The following is a 24,730-nucleotide window of genomic DNA, read 5'->3' as shown; positions in this document are numbered from 1 at the left end:
TTCCCATACCGGGAATTGAACCCGGGCCTTCCGGGTGAGAGCCGGATATCCTAACCACTAGACAATATGGGACTTGAAATCCCCTGCAGCTAGTATCAGTACGAAAATTAAGTATACTTTTCTAATTTAAATATAGATTTACTTATATTTTTTTATGTTTATGTGTTACTTATGTTTTTGGAGAATTTATTTTAATATAACTGTGTTGGAGGCAGTTTTTCAACCATATTTTTAGGCAAAGGGCTTAAAATCTTAGGCTGTTTAAATAGTCACATCGTTTAAAGTAAATAATTTAAAAATAAATACATAAGAAAAACAAAATATAAAAATCATCCACAGAAGTTTCCCATACCGGGAATTGAACCCGGGCCTTCCGGGTGAGAGCCGGATATCCTAACCACTAGACAATATGGGACTTGATAAGGTAGCTGCCCAGTGAACTTGTTCTGCTTGCTCACCGACCGGTTCTAAAAATAGCAGACATAACTCGGACTTCTAGGCCTTCTTATCTCGATCGTCTCTATCGGCGTTATCATCAGCCTTACAATAATCAGGTTCAAGATCTTCGGACTCGGAGAATCTAAAAGAACGAAAAAGTAAACATTTTATTGGCAACTATTTGAAATATAACTCACCCGATTTCCGAGACCTCACTCTCATTTGATTCGGAACTACAAAGTATGCATAAATCACTGGACTCCAAAAAACACGCTTGACAGTAGATTCCCTTGCACTTGGGCAGAGAACAGCTAACGTAATTGAATCTGGAAAGGAAATGCAAAGAATGAGTACCCTATTCAGTTAATGCCACAAAAGTACAAACCTTTGGAGGGGCCTGTGGCAAATAGTGCATGTTTTTCCTATAAAATATCCTCGACAACCATTACTGCACCTGCAGGGGTTGATTAGGTTTAAAAAAACAACCAAGAAAATTCACTAATTTTGAAACAAAAACTTACCAAGTGTTTAAAGAACTCATCCACGAGGCACACAGTAGAACAAAGCTTGGGCTCTTGTCGGAATAAGAATTTAAACAGCGAGCTCTTTGGCGACTTGACCTAATTAGATCATCTATTTAAGCATTGTTAGTTCCGTCTATTTCTAAAGTCTTTAAAATCTCACCCCTTTCCCTTAGTATAGTGTTATATAGGGCGATAGCTCTCCTCTGGGCTTGCTCTGGATAAAAATAGGCCATAATCCGATGCCTTTTACGGAGTTCGTAAGGTTCCAAAAAGACCAAAACCCACGCCAAAATGTATAGAATAAATATAAAGCAGTAAAAGAGATACTTTGGCTTTCTGGGGATTATTAGACATTTGTGCTCATCGACATCAAAATATCTTGGCTCGAAAGCGTTTACAATGCTGCGCAGAAGATGCACGATTGTTCCTTTTCCTTTTATTGCCAGACGGTGGTAATCTGAAGAAGCTTAGGATATATTTATATATAAATAATATGTTATTTGTTTTAGCTTGTACATTACAATCTACCTGGTACTATTTTTGACACCTTACTGTAATGAGACATCATCTTAATTAAGACATAAAGACTATAATCCAAGAAACAAATACTAAAGAGTTGAATTCCCATAATAACCAAGAAAACTCGAGAATGCTTTAGTGAGTCGAATTCTTCTGGAAGGAGTCTCATCGAGTTTATCTGAGAAAAGATAGGATTATTTTAAAGTTAATTAGTTTAAAGACTTACCTCGACGTATTTATTTTCTTCAAAACTTCTCAAAGGCAACGCTTTGACTTCCAAGCTCTCAAACTGCTGCTCTTCGTAGATCTTGAAGTCCCGGGTTATGTAAACATTGTTATAGTCCTTACTCGCAAGGTAACGAAAGCGAAAGCTCGTAGCTTTCAATATAAGATTAAAAATTAATATAAATATAATAACGTATATAATAGAATACACCAAGAACAGCTTGCGTCTTTGCCAGTCCATATATTTATAGATTTCTTGATGAAGTCCGAGATCCTTGTCACATATAGAACCGACAGTTGACCAATCAGTGTTGTGTTCAAAAGTTATGGTAGCCATAAAAATAAACCTTAGTTTTACAAAGATTATATGCAAGCCTGTAAAAATGTTAATAATTTCCATTAAAATATATTTCGGAAAATTTTAACATACGACGAAATATGTCTTCCATAAGTTCTTCTTGAAGTAACAGATTTTTGTCAAAAAAGCTTGTAAGACTTTCGAGGTCTTTACAAAACCAAGAAAAATGATCTTCCTTATTGGATTCCTCGGATTGACTATTTAACTGCTTTTCAACCAAGAATCCAGCTGCCAAACATCTATTAAAAGGTGACCCCATCTTGTAATTAAAGAAATCATGCTGCAGGTCTAGCCACTCTATGCCAGTCCTATAGGTGGCTTCTGCGAAGAGTCATCTTCATTCAAAATCATCATTAGTAAGATAAGTAGTGCCTTACGAATATCAGCTATTGGTAACTCCATGCGCACCAAAATCTTGTCCAACTTGTTTATAATTTGGCTAATGGCTGACAGAGTCCCTTGAAACGACTCCTGCACTGGATAAGATGGCTCCGCCATAACACGGTGCATCTTTTCCAACGCAACGAAGAGCAGTTTCCCTTCGCAGGTGAGACTATGCCCCAAAATGGCAATGTTAAAAATAAAATTTGTCACCGGTCCCGACAATGCCACAAGAAGGGCACAGGATATTACCAGAACACGGTAATGGACTAGGGTCGGAAGGCATAACGCCAAAATGCATCTTGGAGAGAGATCATTTTAATAAACATGCAAAAGATTTCCGAAACTACCCACCTTCCTGGTCGTGTGAGTACCATTAAGAGAAGGCCCAGACCGATGACTACCAAAAATAACCATTTCGCGTTCAGATCTCTGCAGGCCTTCTGTGGATTTCGGTAATACCAAATCTGAACTATCAAAACACCGACAATATATCCTGCGATCACGTAGAACATAACATTGTCACGACAGTCCCATGGCGCTTTTATTTCGCTATCTTTGGGAGGACATTCAGGAACCTCTTTCTTTCTTGTTTCATCTTTTGATTCTATTGGGTAAATGGGTGGCTCTCCTTCAGGACTGCAATCCCGCAGGTTCCTGGAGTACCTCTCATTCCCCTCTTTAGTTACATCGAAGCTTCTGACACATCTGTCGGTATCGAGGTCCTGGCTTTCATTTCCATCATCCGAATTAACAACCTCGTAACAATAATCCTCCATTTTTTCAATAAATAAGCTTTATATTTGTTTCTCTAGAACAGACTTAAAAGTCCAGGAAATCTTATGATAAATTTATGTTTATTTAGGAATGTAAATTTGGAAAAAAAAAGTTTCCCATACCGGGAATCGAACCCGGGCCTTCCGGGTGAGAGCCGGATATCCTAACCACTAGCACTAACCATACAGCATATAGACAACCCATTTCATACAACGAAAATGGACGCGAAAATTTCTTGCGACAGGCCCCAGCAGGCCCCAGAGCGGATTTCTTACGCTCTCTTACGCTCATCGTTCGTTCATCTTACGCTCATTCTCGCAATAAATGTTTTCTGTTTCTCAGTCTCTAAACGGAGCGCGATGAAGAAGGTTGGCCTGCGCTTCGGTTGATCTTTGTATGTATGCGTGTCACACATTCACATACATGGGTGTATGTGTGCGTGCGATTTCGTTTCGAAGCCAGCGCACAAAATTTTGATTTTTCTTACTTTTAAGGCTTGCTACCCTAACAAAATTCGGGTATTCGTTATTTGATGAAATGACGAAAGAAATTATATTATTTTTTATTTTATTTTTTTTTATTATTTCAGCATACATTTTTAATTTATTTAGGAATAAGATTAAGTGTTAGTAGTAAAATGTTTTCTGTATATATATTTTTACGAATCATTAAAAATCAATATACTGAGAAAGTGTCAGAGTATATTTCGGTCGGAGTCACTTAAAGCGCCGATTGCTTTTAAGTTTTTGTTGTTCTGCAAGAGGCTTGTGCATGCCTACTCTAACGATGGAATGATTTTTAGGGGATGTATGGTTATGGTTAGTGCCACTAGACAATATGGGACTTGATGTTTATCGATAAGTAGTGTTGGCAAACGGTTAAGTTTCTTTCCATTTTTATATAATTTATTTTTAAATATTTATATTGGTCTCAGTAATATTTCCATTTTAATAAGAATACAAACAAATTAGGGCACAAATTATGGAAGTTATTTTAGAAACTTCAAATGATTTTTAAAATGGAAACAAATTCTTCCAAAAAAGTTTCCCATACCGGGAATCGAACCCGGGCCTTCCGGGTGAGAGCCGGATATCCTAACCACTAGACAATATGGGACTTGAAAATGGCGTCGGCCCGGTTCCCGTTACAGTTTCTTCAAAGCCAGATGACGATCCTTTATATGGGACGTGGTAACTGACGTCCATCAACCTAACGAATGGGGCTGTCAACATTCAATTTTAAACTTTAATCCCCCCATCCCGAGGGATCCATATGCTGCTGTTCAGATTTACTGTAATGAGGGGTCAACTTCATATAACCTTTTTCGGAATTAATTAAAAACCATTCAACACTTGGGCTGGCAGTTGCATTTTTGAATGCCCACGACAACTCAACGGACTCCACTGGCTGGGAATGAAGCACATAATCATCAATTATTCGCACAATTACCGCAAACAAATAAATATTCTTAATTTATTGTGTTTTCGAATCGGGCTTGGCCGCCCACAATGGCAACAGGCGGTGGCGGTGGCGGCGGCGTCGGTGTCGGTGTCGGCGAATGCAGACGAAAAATCTCTACGAAAAATATTAAAAATAAATTTCCAACCCGAAAGAGCAAAAACACACAAATATCTGAAGAGTGGACGGACAGGGCTCCGAGGGCGAGGGCGAGGGCTACGTTGCGGTATTGAGATTGATGTTCATAAATTAATTCCCCGCCGTCTCCTCCATGGCTCTGGCCTCTGTGATTTCATTGTATCTTTGTAAGGGGGTCTGTCTGGATGTCTGGATGTCATGCGATAAATTTCATAGATGCATTTGGTAATTTCAATTTGTTTTAATGTGTCGCTGCTATCCTATTCTATTTTATTCTCCTCTGGCGCGGTAGACACATATAACACATATAATTTGAGGTTTATTGGCCGTGCCGCGGTGTTGCTCGGCTATTTATATCTGGCCTCGTGGGATGATCTTAGTCTACTGCCCCCCGTCATAGCAATTGTCGCTGCTTATCAGTGTGTGGTGTGCTGAGGGGCGGTGGAGCTTTTGAAGTTTCCCCACGGCGGAAATGGATCTCGTACATCTCTTAAAGATCCATAAACAGCACTGAAATATGCACTCAGAAACAACAATAATTTTCTTTAGATTATGAGGCAGAAAATCTTTTTCTTAATTCAACCAATAAGATCTTGAAGGATAATCCAATTGATAAACATTGAGCCAGTATTGCTCAAAGTTAGTGGGTCTTTTTTCTTATAGTGTACCAAAAAACGCTCAATAAATCAATTTACTTTTCTGACACGTTCTCTATGCTGGACAAACATTTCCTGAATACCTCAAAGGGATTTACAAGGCTTAGTCCCGGTGGCGCCATCATTCGTTTTCCGAGGATTAGAGCGGAGGATTTTCCATCCAGCTTCATCATAATTAATAAACTGTCGCAATATACCGATGGCTGTCGCTGCTTTATTTGTATCTCTCGTGGTGTGGCATTTCGGCATACAGCCAGCTAGCCACATAAATTTTGGAGCTTCCACACATGTACTGGCCGTAAAATAACGTTATTTCGGTTCTGTTCCGCCTAACGATGTCATCAGTGTGGCTCTCACCTCACCTGAACTCGCTCCGGTAATCGCCGTTTAGAGCCGGCTTCCTATTCCTATTTCTATTCCCCCAACTCCGGAGTTGGAACCCACTCCACTGGCACTACTTGGGTGTCCGAAATTTGTCGCGCGATGAGAGAAATTTCGTTTGAATGGTTTCCGCAATGAAGCGACACGACTGACAGCCACCGAGGAATTATTACTCCGGGTCTTTGGAGGAACTGCAACCGTTTTCCACGAAAATTCAGCCCATAAAATGCGGTAAAATCATTGCCAGGTTGCCGGGTTGGGTCTGGGTTGTCTGGCCCCAACCATTCTGCGTTTACGTTTTGAGAACTTCCTCCGCTACGACTTCCCCAAATTTTCCCAACCTCGCCGACTGCAACTGGTCTTTGGTCAGTCTCGGATCTGGTACTTCATTTCTTTTCATTAGCCGCCCGCACTGTCTGCCATCTATGGACAGACCGGAGTCATAAAACGTAACTGGTTACTCCGCGTAAATGTTCTCGTAACTCTCTCGCTGCACTGAGAAATATATTTAGAAGTATTTTAACTAATGGGGAATAATGGGAAGCTATATTTTTGTAGAATATAATCTCTAGCAGATAGAGGTTCACTTGTAAATTTCCTTATAAAGTAACATATTTTTTCAGTGCAACTACAACTTACTTTATTACTTACCCACTGGCCAGCTACTATATAGCCCTTTTACTATGTAATATATGTGTGTTACTGGAACAGAGAGACTGACTGACCGACGGGACAGACAGTGGCACTTTATTAATGAAAAGCGCAAAAGTTCTTTCTATTTTTTCCCATCCAGACCATTTCATTCCGCAGTAATAACGTTTTGTGCGTGTGTGTGGCCTGCATTTTGGGGTCAGGGCAGCTCTGGCTCTGGCGGAGATTTGTTAACCGAAAGTGAGCGGTTTCAGCAATCGGCCAAATGAAATGGACACGATACCGACTGCCATGGCGACTCAGTGAGGAAAGTTCGTCAGCCAAAAGCTGGAGGTCAGCAATTAGAGAGAGTTTAAGGGCCGATTTTTGTTCGCGACTGGATCTGGAAAGGCACTCGCTTCTTGTTAGCATGGGAAAGACTTTCATTTCAAAGATATGGTTAAATAGCTAAATAGTTCTTGGTACTCATTAAGTGAAGCTTGTTATATTTAGTGAACCTGATTCAGAACATATTCTGCCAGCTTATGTTGGATTTCCCCTTTTAATAAACTCTATGATTTCATTTTCATATCTGAAACCGAGCTCCTTGGCATTTTGTTTGTGTTGGAAGACCCAACCGAGCACCGCAAGCGGATAAACTCAACATAAAACTGCAGAAATCATAAAACACCCGACTCGTGCTCCTCCGGGGAGAAGACCGCCGGAAAGTGCACTGAAACTAGAAACTCGGGAAATGAAGTATTGATTGGAGGCGATTATTTTGAGCCTCCACCATGGAGGAGGAGGGGACATTCTGCTTTTTGCCTTTGTTTTCTGGATTTATTCTCTGTATTTAATGCTTTTGTATATTTTGTTGGTCGGGTCTTGGTGTTTTGCCCGTTTTGCCTGGCTGACAAGTCGTTGGCATCTCTGGCGCATGTTAATTATGCCAGCAACGGACTACCCGACTACCTACAAGATGTGGGCCGTGGCCACGATGAAAAGACCTTGACTCTCGCCAAGATCTTGATACGATTTATACAATTTTTGATTCATGGCGTCTCCGCTGTCTCCTCGGTCGCTATCTTTGGCGACTCGACTGCGGCGGCAAACCAACCGAATTAATTTCGTAGGCAAGGCATGTTGCCATATTTGCCGACGCGAGAATGTCGAGTTCGAATTCAATCAGCAATTTGCATACATTTGCAGGCCCGCAAAAAGAAGCTGCTTAGGCTTTAAAAGGCCGGATTAGCCACCCGCCCACGCCCAGAGCCTCCCTCCAAAAATCCCTCTCCCCGGTGTTTTAAATTTTAAATTTTCGAAGAGTCGCCGTTATGGGCCGGTGACCCACCAAAGTGTGGCAGCTAATGGGACAGCCAAGTGACAAACTGGCTGAGATTCCCAGCTAGGTGTGGGCCGCTGATTGACTGATTGATTGACTGACTGACTGACTGACTAACTGACTGACTACCACTCTTGCTCCGTGGTCTAAATAGGGGACCACTTGATCTCGAAACTCCCCCTCTCGGTTGCCAATTCAGAAGACTAGTCCAAACATTTGCGAATTGTTTAGCTTTTGGCTTTTGTCGCGCTGCCCACCAAAATAGATTGGCCAAATGGGGGAGGTGGCTAGATCGCATCTGTCTGAGATATCGTACGATTTTGTATATATAAACGAGACTTATTTTTGTTTTCGAGAGTGAAAAATATGAAATGCTCTTTAGACAATATTTAATGTTTCTTCTTTGCAGTTCTTAGTTGAATAATATTTTTCAGCCATAACTCAAAGCCAAATCCAAACAATTAGACCTTTAAGTATTTACACCATATTATTCTTTCGTTCTTATACCTTCAGGAAGGATAATGTAGACCCCATCTCTTAGGGTATCCCTATAAATATAGTGCCACTGCTGCCGCTTCTATTCCGAGCTGATTCATTCACGTCTCGTTTAGTGGTCTGATCTGATGAGATCGTCGCCTCGCGGCTATATTTAAATGCCCAAACATCCATAACGACACTTGTGGGGATCTGTGAGGAGGTGGCACAGTTCCACCTCCTCCTGCCCCGTCGCCAATTTGCGATTTTCTTAGAATTTATTCTGTATTAATTTCCCCACATTAGTTTTTAAAGCGCCCATAAAGCTGACAAATATTTTAAGAGAATGCGACTATGGGAAAGAGCGCGACAAATTAATGAATTTATGAGACACTTAATCGCGGCACAAAGTCACAGCCACCTGTGTGTTGTTGGTTGTTGGCGAAAACCAACGGCCCCCTCCGGCTTCCCGATTTTCCGACCAAATTGTTTCTAGGCGCCAATTGGTCACCCCAGACCCCCATCGGCAGCGGTGCGTGGGCGCTACGAGCAGCATTCCCAATTTGTTGTTGTTTCTTTTGTAGCCAAGCCAAATACCCAGGGGAACAAAGAAGAAACGATTCTTCTTGGAATTGGGTTTTATTTTAGGACCGATGAAAAGCGATTCGCAAAGTGTTTTGTTTGTTGTCACACATCGAGTGCATGATCCGAAAGTACAGTGGAGACTTCCCACGTGGCTGATCTGGGTTGGACTGGGCTGGATGCAGAATGCGCATTCCATTCCGCGAGACGACCACGACATCCTGGGAAACCGTGTGGGCGACCATCCTCGGAGGTGTGTAGGATCCGGGCTCTGGGGTAGGGTCTGCGTCTGGGCCAGTTAAATCGACTAAATCAAATCGAGAACCGGCCCAGCGACCTCTCCCCTCGAAACTCGTCCCCTCCCAGGCGCCAATTCAGCCTCGGATGCCATCACATTACTCCCAGATCTGTCCCCGTCTGATTTGTGAAAACACGAATGTGTTCCAGGCTCCAGGTGATAAACTGAATCGACCTTTGAATGTTTGGATAGCCCGTACTGTATACTCGCGGCCACTAGCTCGCATTTATTGGTGGCAGACTCGGGGTCTGCTGGAAAACTCTCATATGTGTTAATTCTCCCGTCTCAATATTGCTGCTGTTGTTGACCGCACGCGTTTCCATAAACAAAACACCAAAAACTTGAGGCAAACCAAGCCCCAAACCAAACAAACAGCCGGCAGTAGATGTTCATCGAAACGCGTGGCCATCGCAGGTTCTTGAAACAGGTGCGGTCTCCATTCAAAATAAACACTTTAATGAAATATTCTAGCATCACTCTATAGGATAACTAACTTATAAAAAGAGGTGTTTTTAATTAAGCTTTGTTGACTGGTTAGCTGTTGAACCGCTCCTGTCTTGCCTCCTGATTCTGCCATCAGACTTTGTCTATTTGCTTTCCAAACAAGCCTCTTTCGCAGACAGGCAGGCGGGAAGCTGGAGCTCCCCTCGCTTCCTGCGAGTCTTCCCCTCCCCTCCCATCCGATTCAAGTGCGTTCAATTTTCAATAAATCCATAAAATTCTGCTCCATGCTCCGTGCAGAATGGAGGCTGCCGCCTGCACCTCTCTCCGGCATGGCCTCCTCGGATGACTGACTCGGATGTCTGGGCCAGTCCATGGCTGCATTTTTGTTTTGGTCTGTGCGGAGTAAACAATGCAGTCGGGAATATGCCAAGGAGGGAGGTCCATCAAGGAGGAGGAGGCCATGAGTTGGATCTACCACATGCCAGATGACTCAGGGACAGTGGGAGTAAATGCCGACTTTCAAGGGTTTCTATTCGAGGGTTTCCAGCATTTGCATAATGATGTCCCTTCCATATCATTGGTTTTTGTGAAATATGTCTCGATACTGGCAAATTGTTCAATTGTCCTTCTGTTTGTAGTCCACTGTGCTTGGTCCAATGCTTCCCCATTACGATTTAGCTCCGTTTTGGCCAAACCATTGAAGACTGTGAATATCTTTCGCATCTGTTTCCCTGCGATGCTGCTGCGGTCTGGTCTCCCTGGGCAGCACCCAGCGTCATCTGTAACTCATCATTTTCTGAAATATTGCTCTTTTGCATACCTGCAGCCAGCAATGGTTGTCTCTGCCGGGTTAACAGAACTTAATTCCGACCGATCAGACCCAGAGTCAGAGTCTGAGAGGAGGAAGGAGTGGGGATGGGGTCGTTGTCGATTTCAATCAACTGGCGGACGCCACCGCAGACATAATTTATTGCCACTTTTCGCAGCGATTTTCATTTCTCGCATTGATGTTTTTCTCAAGAGTTCTGAATGGCTCGTCTGGGGAAAGAAGACCAGGCACTTGGTTCTGCAAAGGGCGGGACTAATTGATTGGAGAATGCTCTAGGAATTGCTCACTTCCCAGGCGAAAGTTAATTGGCCCGGCACTCGCAGACAGACACAGGTACTTCTCGGTCTTTTAAGTGCGTTTAATTAATGCAAGCCACTAGATCCCCTTCGGATGGGGACATTAGATGCGCCTCGGGGGTAACAAGCGCGTCGCCCGTTCCTGGCCAGGATCTCCGGCCACAAACCACTTAATCTGCAGTCTGGCCAAAACCAAATGTTGTGCAATGCTGCCTGTTTTGTCTGCCGCCACGGGGTACTTGGCCTCACTTACCTGTTTGCAATATTTATTATCTATTTTTGTTGAAACTGAAATATTAATTGCTTAGAGTAGTTTTAAAAGCAGCTTAGTTGCCTTTGGGTTCAAGAATTAAACAAAAATTGTAGAGTATTTAAAAGCTTAGAAGGCTTGCAGTGCGTGGGTTGTTATCTGACACCGCCAGTGACTTTTTGGCGGCTATTAATGGGTGCAGCCAGAACACCTCTCACCTGCCTGCTGGATTATCCTTTGTTGGGCATCGACAAGCAGCATCGGTGAGCCGAACATGGAGCCACTCCACTGCACTCTGTGACGTTGTTTTTGCAGCTCCACCCGCACAAATCCACGCACTTTTTTTGGTGTAGCTCAACGCAGCTTAATTGCAAAGTGTTCAAGTGAACTCTGATTGCAGCTCTGCTTCCTGCTCGAGCTCCTTTTCCAGATTTTTTTCTGGCAGCGTTAATTGGCCAGCAGAGCAGCCTCAAAAATAAGAAACATTTCGCTGCCACTTTGATGCCCTGCCGATGATACACCAACTCGAACAACTTCAACAAGCTGCAGTCCCGAAAATTTGCATTTCAAGCAGCCCGCGATTTATGGCCTGTGGATTTCGGGGAGCTCCGAGGGGGAAGCTGTGACGAATCCAATTATGAGGCGCGCCAGCTGGAGGATCCGGGGGCTCCCGAGGACGCGGGCCGGGCCCTGACGGGTGCCATGTGCCTGATGCGATAATGCGCCATCAAATGGCCATAAATAAAGCGCACAAAACGGATTAAGCGTTTTGTTAACAGATTTATATTGAGCTGAATTATGAGCCAGAGGGGCTCCGGATTTAATGAGTCTCTCCCCCATGAAATCACAAGATCAATGAAATTAACTCGAGCTTGTAGTGCTCCTTGGGATTAACTCAAAGGGGCTTTGATTCTGCCACTCTGCCAGAGAAAATTTCCATGTATTTGGATAGCTGAGCTCCAGCTGGGGTTCAAAGTTCAACCACAAGTGTCCTGTTTCTCAGGCTCCAAATATGAAATCCCTGTCACAGTCCTTGTCACTTGCACTTTGTTCCAGTTGTTCCTATAGTTTCTGAAAGCTTTCCCAGCAAAATAAAAAATACATCTAGGGAATATGAATTAGAACGGATGGGAATGCCAAAACAAGAATTTATGTAGATATTTTTTGATAAATTCATTGCAAAAAACATAAATTGAATGAACATGGACAGTTGCAGCTACAAATTCGTACGATTCTCTACAAAAAAACACATTTATGCTGAAAACTGCAGTATCTATCGATTCGAGAGACATGCATATTGTATTTCCTCTTTTTTCCAACATTTGTTTATCAAATTCGAGGGTTCCCCAAGGGCGACGGGGTTGTCTAGGTACTGACAGAGCTTCTGATGAAAAAAATGGACACTTCACATAAAGCCAAAATTACAGCCACCAAAAATTAAAGCAACCCACTGGTGAAAAAATATGGAGCGAAAAAACTGGACCTGAAATTGCCCCCCAGGGCAGGCCATGGCAAATTGGGGCTGCCGCTGCAGAAGCCGCCGCCTCACCTGGGTTTTTTGTCGGTTTCTGGGGTGGGGAGGATCATCCTCGTCAGTCGATCGACGAGTGGCAGCCTCGTGCTGGACCTGGACCTGGACCTGGACCTCGGAGGATGTCGGCATTTTGGGCTGAGCGTCGAATTAAGCAAATTACGGTGGGCTCCCAATGATCGATCCGATCCGACCCGCTCTCCCCTTGCTGGTCGCTGCGGCAGATGCTGTGCAATTTGCCTTAATGCCCAGGATTATGTTCGAGGCGACTGCCAGAGCTGCAAACTGTTGACTCTTTTTTGTTGGCCTTATGTCCTCTCAAATTGGCGCATGTAAATTTTTGCGATGCGGCTGCAAAAAAGAATTTCTGGCAGTTTTTATGGTCAGGCATATTGATTCAAGTGAGGATTTTGTAACTCATAAGTGGAGGAGCCTTTTTGGTTTAAAAAGATATTTATAAACTCTAAAAAGTAGACCAGCTATACACACATTCTCCAGAATGCTTAACAAAAATCCAAAGCGTATCCTACCGTCTTGATTTTTATCCAAGCTCCTGGTGTTTTGTCTCCTCCCTGGGCTCTGATTCCCAGCCTGACGCTGACATTTGTGTGTGCCCGCTGAAATATTTTTTGAATGCAGATTTTTCACTTAAAATTATTTCAATTACGCCAAGTGCAGGCCAAGACGCAGACGGCCAGGAAGAGGGACTGGAGATTGGGGCCTGGAACTTGGCTTTTTTGTCGTCCTCTTCTCCGAATGGCAGCTGCTGCAGTTCAGTTGTCGCTTTCGGAACTTCAGCTGCAAGTAGATTAAATGCCACAACCGCAAACAGACAAACTTGGTCAATTATTTTCAACGGCGGACACAAATTATTGATGCAGGCTCTCCAGCCTCCCCCACCGGCCCCTCGGCCACTCCTTCAGCCAACTCAAGGCTGGCGCAGGGGGGCAGAAAGGAGTCTTAAAAGCCGTCCAAACCGCAGCCTGCAACCGAAGCTCATCAATCTGGGGAGGACTCCGTCTGCGTTGTCGTTTTCGTTGTTGTCTCTTCTCGAGTGAGAGGTACTGAGACAATGGGCTTCCCTCTTTTTTGCTCCCCGGGCTGCACTCGGCAAAAGGTCTTCATTAAATTAGTGAAATGAGCAAGTCGCAAGCTGCAACTCCTCTGGAGACAGAACACTTGGAAAAACAGTCCCAAGTAATTGGCTTGAATAAGGTAAACTGCAGAGGAGGTACTCCAGTACTTCCCCAAGTCAGTCCTCTAATGAAACCCTATTTCCCCCAGTGCAAAATATCAAAGTGGTTTAAGCTCTTAGGACGATTCTGTTTCATTGAGAAAACTGGGAAAAGAAGTCTGGCAGCCGCATTTAATGTCACAAATATTTGTTGTCAACTGTCAATGGCCTGGACCGGGCCTGGAACTCGGATTCCAAACCATTTCGTGCACCGAGGTGATCCAATCCTCCGTCCTTCGCCATCACAGATCAATCGCACAGATCTTGGAATCGCAAATGGCTGCTAAATTGGCTCGGCCGGCTGGGTGGGTCGATTGTTTGCTCGTTCGATTGAACCATCAACGTCTCATCAAAATGCACTCGGTTTGGGTGGTGCTCAGTGGTTTTTTCGACGGCACCAGTTGGGGGTCACGAATGTTGCTACCAGCTATTGAATTACCCCAACACATTGCTGCCAGTTTACAATTTCATTTTTCGGGCATAGCGAAATCCAAAACCAAAATAACACTCCCCTTTCCGCCTTCCAGCCGCTGGTTCTGGCCATGGCTCATGAGGCCAGCGCAGTCGATGGGGCAATGCCGAACCAGAACAATGTCCAAAGCTGATGGCTAATTTCTGTTTTTGTTTGCTATTAATTTCTGACGGTTTCGCCAATTGCACAGAGCCTCTCCAATTTGTTGGTCTCCCTCGGCCGGTTGCAGCTGCTTCGCATAATTGCCGAATTTTCAATGAATTTTGGTGCAGTTTTTACCTCAGGTGGGGACCACAAATAGAGTGGCTTGTGGGAGGCTTTCAAAAGGAAATCAATAAAGGGGTACGTGTTTCACAAATGGTTATAACTTACCTCTAACCCCACCTCTTTAAAAACGCCTTGATTATGAATTTCTTTTATTTATTTTGGTTAAATACATATGTTAGTTTGTTTTTTAAGCTCTGGTTTGGCATTAAAACTAAGTAGGCAACTCGATGGAGCTGGACTTGGAGCTAGAGAAGTCCCGGCCCCCTGATAGCTAGCCAAACCCGATTCTAAGTCTTTGATGTGAGACAGGCTCAGTTCTTGAAAGGCCTTTGAGCAAACTTCAGTACACTCCTTTGGCATTGGCATAAGATAAATGTTGTTGGAGCTTACGAGCTACGAGTATTCTTTGAGCGATCCCAGGGTATCCGACGGATACTTGATACCTTTTGAGCACTCCGTCCTGGGCGAAAGTCTTACTTACTGGCTAGTGACTAGACTAAAGCAATAGGAGAATGATATGTGGAGCAGGACACAGTCTTTGGACTCGAACGTCGTAGATCATCCCATTCCGAGGTCGTGCATCAGATGCTGTCGAATGACCTGACCCTCCTCCTCGGCTAGGAGCTGAGCTGTTACCGTGTTGACCAGGTTGAAGGCTATGCCAAAGGTGCTGAACAGGCACCAAACGCCCAGGGCCAGCCAGCGAAGGGGTCGGGGCCGCAGGCCACCATCCAGCTGCCGGAGAAGCAGCAGACCCACACTGATCCCGGCCAGAGCCCCAGTCATGTGGGCAATGTAGGAGACTGAGGGGCGCGCCGGCTGTGCGAGCCTCAAAGGCTTCGGCTCCCGGGAGTACAAGGCATAGCCCAGATCGCAGAAGACTACAAGAGATAGCTCAAGTCATATATACCTTATATTAAGTAATATTACTCACCAAACACAATCACAGCCATGAGCTGGACCACTCCGTTTCGCATATGTCCGAAATTGAGGAGTAGACTGGCCAACTGGGCAGCTAGGAGAGCGTACACCCCACCACTGGCCCCTACCAGGTACACCTCTGAATCCACCACTGAAGTGCCCAGGGATCCAGCCAGAACTCCAGCCACGTAGATGACTCCTGTTCGCATCGATCCATGCACGGATTCCAGGGGCAGCCCGAAGAGCAGCTGGGTGAGCACATTGAAGGCCAAATGCAGCCAGCTGGCGTGGAGCAGGGCATAGCTGAGAAAGCGCCACAGCTGGAGGCGCTGGTCGGGACGGTAGACGAGCAGGGAATCCTCGGGAGGATCAGCAGAGACGCACACAAAAACTGCAATCTAGAGAGGAGATAATAGATGGGATTAGGGATTGTTTTCTAAAATTCTAAAGACATCCTTAATATAATTATATCCTTTTCCAGCTCGCCGGAACTAGTTCTTAGCCACTTGAGCGAGCATCTCGTTCGGGGGAAGCCCCATTCCCGAAGCATATTCCCAGGAAGGCAAGGAAGTAATAAAATCATCAAGCCCACAGAGCCGAGAAAGCTTTCGGGGAGCAAGGACTTGGGCGTGTGGGGGTTGGGAAAAGCCACCCCAGAGGCGGCGCAGACTGCCAGCAGACAGCGACGAGACGTCGCCATCAATTCCTCCGCCTCCTCTCCCTGTTTCTCCCTTGTTCTCCCTTTTTACGCCCCATATATCCCGGTTTCCCCCGCACTTTTTCTCCCTGGCGGCGTCCAGTCTGTGTGGTGTGCAAAAAGCCAGACGCGGAAAACAAATCGTAGACGTGTTGGGTTTTTCGCACGCACTCTGTATCCCTTCGTCTACTCGAATATCCTTTAACCGGAAGCCAACTTCCATTTACAAATGCACTGGATGGGGCTCTGGAGCAGGGGGGGTTGGTCGTTTTCTCCGAGTGTATGAGTGAGTATGGTTTTGTGGCCCTGTCGGCAATTTGTTTGCTTCAAAAGTCAATTGCTCGTCCAGTGTCTGTGTGTGTGCCCCCCATTTCCATTACAAGTTGGGGATGAGGCTGAAATATGATGCGGCATCTTTGTTATGGCCGGACAAACAACCCTCTTCGACGGAGATGGCCATCGTTTAGCTTGAGATACAAAACGCTCGCCAGACGTGACTGCAAGATGCTGGCCAGCCGGGCTCCAAGTGTGTTTAAACGATTTCAATCGATAGGAGAATTCAATTAAATAGTAGAAGTCTTAAACCTAGGACTTAGAACACTTCCTTGCTGAATTTAAAATAATAATTTCTTTTCAATACAATTGAAATCAAATAAAAGTGTTTACATACCTAACTCTTAAGACCCTCTTACATTCCCAAATCTTAAATAATTCTCAGAAAATTGCCGAGCAAAAAGTCAGCACCCCAACCTGGCAAAAGCAATAAAAAGAGCTTGAGAACTTGAAGAGCTATCAGAAAAATAAGTAATTGCTATCAGACAGCCATCAGACACAAAAGATCGGGGGTTAGATGTCAGCCCAGACCAATATGTTGGCTATCCCAAGGGTTGTACTGCAGCGTGGCAACAATTAAACCACAACAGAATGTGGCCAGAATGTTGTGCTTTGCGGGCATGGATGTCATGGCAACTTTTCCATAAGCCAGTTCCACAGCCCCAAGGCCAGCCCGGCACCCCCTCAAAAATGTGGCTTTTTATGGCCCTCAATCAACCCTCGAGTGTAATCGCATTAAAAAGCGGTCACATTTGGCGCCCGAGCTGAGGAGGGACTACTCACTTACCTCCAAGATTGAAACGAGGACAATGAAAAAGGGCGGCAGCCACTTGAGGGAGGTGGGCGAGGGGGCCACCGCCTCGGGCTGCTTCTCCCAATCGACGGCCGGAGACTTTTTGGAAGAGGCTCCTCCCGAGCAGACTGGCGGCACTGCCATCAGCTGGTCACAGCCGACGCCCAGAACCAGGCCGGATTGCGACGATGACGGGGCCGGCGGCATTTGCAAAACGGTACCGTGCCACATAGCTTCCTCCTCCTGCTGGTATTCCTTTGGCTACGGCCCTGCTCCTCCACTTTTCGCACTGGGTTCTATTTTTGGGGCGTCTGTCTTGTGACGGTGCCCCACTTAGCAGGAGGAGCTGAAGAGCCGGCGGAGACGGGTGCGGGGACGGCTTCTGTCATGGTGAGATGCTCGGAATGCTGTCTGGCCCGGCTGCGGCCTCCTGGAAAGGAACAAAGATGTAAAGGCACTTGAAAAAACATTCTAGAGACCGGAGTATACGTGGATTCAAGTTAAGACTATCCCCGTTTATTGTATTATTTTGGAGAATAAATGCCCTGTTCTTTCTCGCAGTGCATGGGGGGATTATGCAGTGCCGGCGATGGCCAAATTAGCTCAAGGTTGTCTCTCTTTCTTCGACGACTGTCTCCGATGATTCTGACGACAACTGCAGCGCCATTTCTCCCCGAGGCGTCTCGATTTGGCAGACAACGTCGACGACGACATTGCGACAACGCCAAAGGCGCCATCATTCAGGTCTATCCCCAGGCACCCCCACCTCAGCACCCCCTTTTGGAAGCCCCTCCTTTAATGGCCCTAGACGGCCATAAAAGAGTCAAGAATTTATTTCTTTTTTTGCACACACAAGAAATTTATTTCCGCTGCGGCAGCACCCAAAAGAAAGGGGCCAGAGTGCAGCCCGAAAATGCTCGAGATTAAGACGGAATTCGGCGATTCCTATTTGGAGAAAGCATTCTGAAAGTGTCTGAAAGCGTCCCGAAAAGCCATAGCTCAGGAGGTATAATGCCAGTCAGATCCCTAATGGAAGAGCTGGGAATTAAAATTCCTCAAAAAATTGATACATTAAAAGTCTTACCAGACCTCCTCCCAAAGTTTAGCATTAAACTTTAAAACTCGAACCTCATTCTTGAACTAAGGAATCTAGACTTTATTTTTACGAGTAAATAAAATAATTTAGCAGCCATTAAACCTAGCTTTAGGCCAAGGGTTAACTACGTACGTAGTGCATGTTTTGGTTTCTCCCGGTTAGAGTTCTTTTATTTGGTTTATTATGGTCTGCTTCCAGTTGCTGTGGTCCCTTGGCGTGTCCTGTTCCCTTCTGGCGTGTCCTGTTCGGTTTGTTCAGTTCAGTTTAGTTCCTTTGGCTCTGTGCTGTTCGGTTTGGTTCGGTTGTAATGAGTTTTAATGGTGATTACCTTTGGCCCAAAACAACAGGAATAGAGGAAGGTCCTGCCGTGTTGTCAGTGCCAGTACCCCCCTCTGCACCTCTCCCTCAGGACTGCTCTCCTCTGTCGGTTACCCAAAAACTAGTTTTGCAGACGGAAGTGTTGCTCTCGGTCGGCCCCTTAATGATCCTGGCACACAACTGGCAAACCGGTTAATGGCGTCGAAATGAAAAATATGGGGGACCACGAGGGGCAAGGCGCATGCCAAAAACTGTAAAAATATCGACAGGTGTATCCTTAATATCCTTAAACATCGATTCCTGTTGGCTTTTGCTGTGTTTTTTCCCAACTTTTGCCGCTGCTGCCGTTGTCCTTGGCACGCAACTTGTTTTGTTCGGGGTTCGTGTGCAGGACACTGAAACGCACAAAATCCTTGAAACAAACATCGAACTTCCTCTGTGCAGGTAACCAAGGCTCCACTAGCCCCTCCTGCCCCTGCCTGTTTCCTTCACTTTCTTCCTGCCACTTTCCCCCACTCACCATATGCCAGCCTTCCTTTTTGGCTCATTTGGCAAAAGGCAAAAATCGAAGTTCGACTCGCCGTTGAAGTTGATTATGCAAGGCAACCTCCTTGGCGATATATTTTCTAGTTACCCAGATGCACTGAAAAATATACTTTTAAATAGGATAACTATTCTTTTGGGGAAACTATTAAAAAAAGCCTAAACTTTATCATAGACTTTTGTAATCTTGTCCTTTATTCCTTTAAAAACCATTAAAGAGTAATTACCCTCTGAGGGGGCAATCAACTTATATTTTATAGAATTCTTTGCAGTTTTTAGTGCTCCTTGAGCTTCTGGTCTAGATTTCCTTATTCGACCGCATTCTGTGTTTGCTTTGGACAAACATTCCATTTACATAATGCTGACTATTTGTGTTTGCATTATTTGCTCCCCGTGCCCTTATACTTTCAATTATTTTCCTTAGTTTGTCAAATATGTGAGTTTGTTTTCCAACCTTTCCACTTTTTCAGTTTTTCCTTATTGATTTATGCAGTTCAATGGGCGAGGTGAATTGGCTCAAAGCCCATTTGAAATTATATCGCAATTCTTGCGGGGAAATGGCCGGGAAAGAGTGCTCCCTGAGTAAATATGGTTCGGATATGTATCTGAACTGGCGAAAAAGGGAAAAAACAAATTTAATTACTCCAGCCGTAGGGTGCAAAGTGAAAAAATAGTGAGAGAGTACAGGGGGATAAATATATAATTACGACGGGCCTTAAAGTGCCTTGGGTCGAGAGCAAAAGTTATGGAAAGCAAGTTGGCGGCTCCTCCTAGTAGTGGAGGAGGCAGCAGTGGGCGGTTCAAAAAGTGAAAGAATAACGAAGAAAGTTACATTAACAAAACGCAACAACAAATGAACTGCAAACAACAACAAGACAACGAACATGAACTACCAACAATGACGAGAAAATTATTATAAAACTATAATTGAAAAATGTTTACCAGGTGGGTGGCGGCGACTCTTGTGTAGGGTGATGGGATCAAAGAGGAAAGTAATGTGAGCTTACACAGAGCAAAATTAAGGGGTTATTTATTCAAAATATCTAAAAGTCTAATTGGAAAATTCTCAAAAATTCAAAAGAGGGCAGACTAGTCTAGAATTTTATCAAAGAAAGCTTTCACTGTGACCCCAACTCTGGGAAAGGTTTTCACTTTTTTTAAACTATTTCCAAAGGTTTCTTTTCGCATTTCGTATATGGATGAGGGACGATAATGAAGCGTTATGAAAGATGTACATGGAAAGCAAAAACCCGGTGGCAGGGGAGGTGGCTTGCCAGGCGGAAGAGGGGTCTTAGGGAGGCAGGCTTTGACGCCCAGAGTCTTAGCCGGTTTCACAATAAAATTCCGACAATTGAAACGAATGCGATTAAAAGTCGCGCACGCCATCACTGAAGAAGTACTCGCACCACGGAGGAGGGGAGGTGGTACGTCAGCCAGGCGAGGGGGTGATGGGGGGATCTGTAAGGGGCAAGTAGAGCATCGCGATAGCCAGCGACTTGAAATTCTCAGGCCGGGAAACTGAGAAACAGCGACCCACGCAGGCCGCTGGAGCTTCAAAGTTCATTTCCATTTGGATTGCATGTCAAAATGCACTCCAGAGGAGTGGGGCGGCCGAGTGTGGAGCCGGCTATTGCCGTACCCCTCCCACTCGGGCCCTCTCACTCGCACCAGCACTCAATTGTCTTTCTCTTTGCTTTCAATTTAATTGTAATTTCTTTTGTGTTTATTGCGTTTTTGTGTGTCTGCTGCTTACGTTTTAATTTCATTAACTTGTGTTTACTGTGTGAAACACTTGCCCTTACTACCGGCCCCTGCAAGACCCCCCTGGAGCCGTCTCTGAGCCATAAAATAATGCTCAACATAGACCCTAAACCACAAGAGCTTGCTTCTGTAGCTGTTGTTTGCCCAATTTCAACAGAAGAATTAAAGCTGCTCTTGATGTCGGGTCGAGATTTCACAGATTTAGAACGGCGTACGGAACGAAATTTCGACTACCCAGTTCGTAGGTGGTCATAATCCTCCCGAATATAGCAATGAACCGAAGCTGAAAATAGTAGCAGATGAAGCAAAAAAGTTTCCCATACCGGGAATCGAACCCGGGCCTTCCGGGTGAGAGCCGGATATCCTAACCACTAGACAATATGGGACTTGAGATCTTATCGCATCCATTCAGATCAGGAGTACATCAATCCATATAAATAAATTTTTAAAAATAAATATATCATATTTTTGGAAACAGTTTTGAAAAACCCCGAACTAACCCAATTAGAGCTATATTCGAAACAAAAATTCTTGAAAGGAATCTTTATTTTATAGTATGCTATCTTATAAATATTATTTTTCAATTTTGGTTCTTTTATTTTTTATCCAAAATTTTATAAAAAAGTTTCCCATACCGGGAATCGAACCCGGGCCTTCCGGGTGAGAGCCGGATATCCTAACCACTAGACAATATGGGACTAGGATATCCTGGCTCAAACGAGTGTTGGATAACGGTTAAAAACAAAAAGAATTTAAAAAATAGATCCTATTAGCCAAACTATTTTTTTTCCAAAACATTTGCATTATTTTCTCTTGCCAACCTTTAAAATATCATTGGACTTCAGTATTCCATTAAATAAATGTAAAATTTGCATTTTATTAATAAAAAATTATATAAGTAGCTAAAAAATAAAAAAATAATAAAATTAAAAAAAAAAGTTTCCCATACCGGGAATCGAACCCGGGCCTTCCGGGTGAGAGCCGGATATCCTAACCACTAGACAATATGGGACTTGACGACGTGGCGCGCCAGCTCCGAACTTCAGACCGCCTCCAAACAAGATCGTTTTCATGGTGGGTCGATGTCTAAGCATTTGTTTTTGTTGCTCGCGGAGATTTATTCAAAAAAGACTGGTATTTTTAGGCCCTGAATCACAACTCACTTATGCAGTAAATCGAAATACGATGACGAATTTGAATTTCCTACGGATCAGACCTGATTTCGAATGGGCATCGGCATCTGCTTGCAATTCTGCCAATCGGATCTGCGGGAAAACCGCAAGTTTCCCCTATTCCCGGCCCAGAGTTTTCCTCCCCCCGCCCCACTCATTTCTGCGGCTGTCTCCCTGCTTAAGTATTTATGTCTTTTCGTATATTTCTACGACTTCGCGTCAATGCACAAATCAGTTAACGTCCGGCAGACGACAATGGACGGGCAGGCAGAGGACAGTGGACGGTGGACAGTGGACAGACGTAATCACCTGCAGCGACAAAGACACCACCAACTGAGCCACCTGAACCACCTGACCGCTGTTGTTGCTGCCCAAACAAGTGCACCGGGTATCCATGTTTATTTTACGGTTCAACGATTATTACCAGTTATTGTCTAATGCAACCGTAAAAGGGGCCACTCTCGGAACGGGGAACGGGGGAAGGTGGAAGCGGAGGTGGGAGAGGTCACACGCCCCGCCACCGGACCAGGGCACCACTGCACCACCAGACGGTGGCAGACGGCAGCGAACAGCAACCACAAAGCGGAGAGGGAGAGGCCGGGGAGGAGGCAGACCAGCCACAGACAGAAAATGGGGAGAAACCGGAGGAGAACGAGAGGGTTACATGGCAAAAAAGAAAGTATATCTATAATTAACTTATTTTGGGCCATAAACTATAATACAGAGCTATGGATATATAATTATTATATCGTAAAAATTGGTATTTAAATATTTCCTTTCTATATTTTTCAGATTAACAACCAAACAGCGTATACTATCTGAAAGGATTGGAGATCTAAAAGAAAGGTAGGGAGATTTTATCTATCTATGAACATTATACACTATATCTTTTAACATATCTCATTGTTAGATTGGTAGATACAATAGTTTACAGTGTTTAATAACTTGGGGAGTGCAGTAGGTGTTGCCTGCCACCACCGACCACCGACTGGTGCAAGGTCCAAGTGCGCTTGTGTGTGGGTTGTTGTGGTCTGGTCTCTGCTCATTTCGCTATCAATATTTCAAACACGTTCCAAACTTTTGCCTTTTTCGGAAGGGAGCCCCGGCCGGAGGGAAGCAGGGTAGAGGGCGGGGCCAAACGGAAGTTCACACGGAAATATAGAATAATACAAGAATAATAATAAAACGAGAAGCAAAACCAAAGACAGCCAGACAAAACATAATGCTCCTTGTACATATAATCGAAAAAATGTAAAAAAAAAAAGTGAATCACGCAAACCAGGAAAGCGGATCGAACCAGGGTGGCTAAAGTTTCATTCAGTTTGGAAATTGAACAATCCCAGATATATATCCAGACGATAAGCAGAGTGGGCGGTGCAGAGCGGCTGGCCAATTTCGTAATACGGCAACCGAAAACGAAAACTACAGACAAGTATTTGTGGAATGCCAGGGAGGAAATGACAAACACTTTGGCATGAGGCCACAGCAAAGATTGTCAAGGAGAGCTACAATCAGAAGGGGAAGTGGATGGTGCTGGGCAGACGATGACATATCAATAAATTAGGCACGCAGCCGATTAAAGTGCGTGGTGGGCCAGCGAGACACAGTCTAGACGGAGGAGAATCCACTGAGCCACCCACGCACACGGCAAGAAAATAGGGATAGTTATTTACGATAAAAGTTTAGCTACTTTGCTCTGAAGCTATTTTATCAGAGTGCCCTTAATCGTTTAAAATAAATTTAAATCTAAAATTAGGTCAGAAAAACACATATTGTTTTAAACTGTTTTCCTAATAACTTGTAAAAGTTTCATATTCCATTTATATGATAATTGAGTATCCCGTAGATACGCAGATACGTAGATATTCTTACGTATGGCCAGCAGATGGCGTTCTGAGATCACTGGCTGAGCTTGATTTATGGCTTGAGAAATTCGCTTGACTCCGATCTAATAAATATCTATGGAAATTGCAGCACGAACTCTGTGAGCCACTGTGATAATTAACTTCCATGCAAAGATACAAAGATACAAATAGCGCCGAGCGGGTCAATTGCTCCCTCTTTTCTCTTTCTCTTTCTCTGCTGCTCTGCTCTGCTCTGTAGCTGATTGCGTCGAGTGAAGCAATTTAATGCAAAAGCCATCAATTAACCCGCTTTTACCGCCAGATACAAAAGTATCTTTCGCTGGCCGGCACTCCGCCACTCGAACCGTTCGATGCGGCTGCGAGATGCAACGATTTGCACGTAGTTCCGTTAGCTAATTGGACGCTGATGGCTCACGGCCTGCCGCTGATCTGCCGCCGATTCCGATTTTAACCCCAACTCCAATTGCCATTCAGGTACAGAATCCGCGGCCAGGAAGGAAGCTCTGCGGAAATTGACGCTGACGATGATGGTGACGTTGACCCAGGGCAGGAATGTTCTGGAGGGAGGGGGACTTTAATGCTCAACTGGGGGGGCCTGCGGGAGCGTGGTGGTTGTTTGCTGCGTGCCCCATGAATAATTAATTTATGATTTTTCTCATTGTAAATCATAACAATTAATGTAGCTTTAAATGGGTGCAGGGCAGGGCCGCGGAGATGTGGTCAAGTC

General features: G+C 44.5%; 2 protein-coding genes and 6 non-coding genes across 9 annotated transcripts; all 8 read right to left on the bottom strand.

Annotated features, from left to right (window-relative positions):
• On the bottom strand, nucleotides 1-72 carry TRNAE-CUC (transfer RNA glutamic acid (anticodon CUC)). The gene has a single exon. It is a non-coding gene; the product is annotated as a tRNA-Glu (tRNA).
• Nucleotides 73-213: 141 nt separating this feature from the next.
• Nucleotides 214-3,278, bottom strand: LOC108126139 (E3 ubiquitin-protein ligase DCST1). 2 transcript variants are annotated; one of them, XM_070279889.1, is made up of 10 exons: nucleotides 2,800-3,278; nucleotides 2,442-2,746; nucleotides 2,137-2,385; nucleotides 1,708-2,081; nucleotides 1,491-1,659; nucleotides 1,123-1,428; nucleotides 960-1,071; nucleotides 824-892; nucleotides 636-764; nucleotides 214-580 (listed from the first exon to the last, which is right to left on the bottom strand). In XM_070279889.1, exons 1-10 carry the CDS (start codon nucleotides 3,222-3,224, stop codon nucleotides 496-498), a joined length of 2,223 nt encoding a protein of 740 aa, XP_070135990.1. In that variant the 5' UTR covers nucleotides 3,225-3,278; the 3' UTR covers nucleotides 214-495. The 2 variants fall into 2 exon arrangements, with proteins under 2 accessions (XP_070135990.1, XP_043069950.2); XM_043214015.2 differs by lacking the exons at nucleotides 1,491-1,659; nucleotides 1,708-2,081; nucleotides 2,137-2,385; nucleotides 2,442-2,746; nucleotides 2,800-3,278 and having other exon boundaries at nucleotides 215-580; nucleotides 1,123-1,408.
• Nucleotides 344-415, bottom strand: TRNAE-CUC (transfer RNA glutamic acid (anticodon CUC)). Its single transcript has one exon. It is a non-coding gene; the product is annotated as a tRNA-Glu (tRNA).
• A 988-nt stretch (nucleotides 3,279-4,266) lies between the features above and the next one.
• On the bottom strand, nucleotides 4,267-4,338 carry TRNAE-CUC (transfer RNA glutamic acid (anticodon CUC)). Its single transcript has one exon. It is a non-coding gene; the product is annotated as a tRNA-Glu (tRNA).
• A 10,354-nt stretch (nucleotides 4,339-14,692) lies between these two features.
• On the bottom strand, nucleotides 14,693-22,534 carry ru (roughoid). Its single transcript, XM_070279380.1, has 4 exons — nucleotides 22,379-22,534; nucleotides 17,243-17,509; nucleotides 15,439-15,823; nucleotides 14,693-15,385 (listed from the first exon to the last, which is right to left on the bottom strand). Exons 1-4 carry the CDS (start codon nucleotides 22,532-22,534, stop codon nucleotides 15,063-15,065), a joined length of 1,131 nt encoding a protein of 376 aa, XP_070135481.1. The 3' UTR covers nucleotides 14,693-15,062.
• TRNAE-CUC (transfer RNA glutamic acid (anticodon CUC)) lies at nucleotides 21,281-21,352 on the bottom strand. Its single transcript has one exon. It is a non-coding gene; the product is annotated as a tRNA-Glu (tRNA).
• On the bottom strand, nucleotides 21,593-21,664 carry TRNAE-CUC (transfer RNA glutamic acid (anticodon CUC)). The gene has a single exon. It is a non-coding gene; the product is annotated as a tRNA-Glu (tRNA).
• On the bottom strand, nucleotides 21,907-21,978 carry TRNAE-CUC (transfer RNA glutamic acid (anticodon CUC)). The gene has a single exon. It is a non-coding gene; the product is annotated as a tRNA-Glu (tRNA).
• Nucleotides 22,535-24,730: the final 2,196 nt, after the last annotated feature.

The sequence above is a fragment of the Drosophila bipectinata genome, chromosome 3L (assembly GCF_030179905.1).
Source record: "Drosophila bipectinata strain 14024-0381.07 chromosome 3L, DbipHiC1v2, whole genome shotgun sequence".
Lineage (NCBI taxonomy): Eukaryota > Metazoa > Arthropoda > Insecta > Diptera > Drosophilidae > Drosophila > Drosophila bipectinata.
Note: the sequence above shows the minus strand (reverse complement) of the source record. Positions and strands in the feature narration are given on the sequence as shown.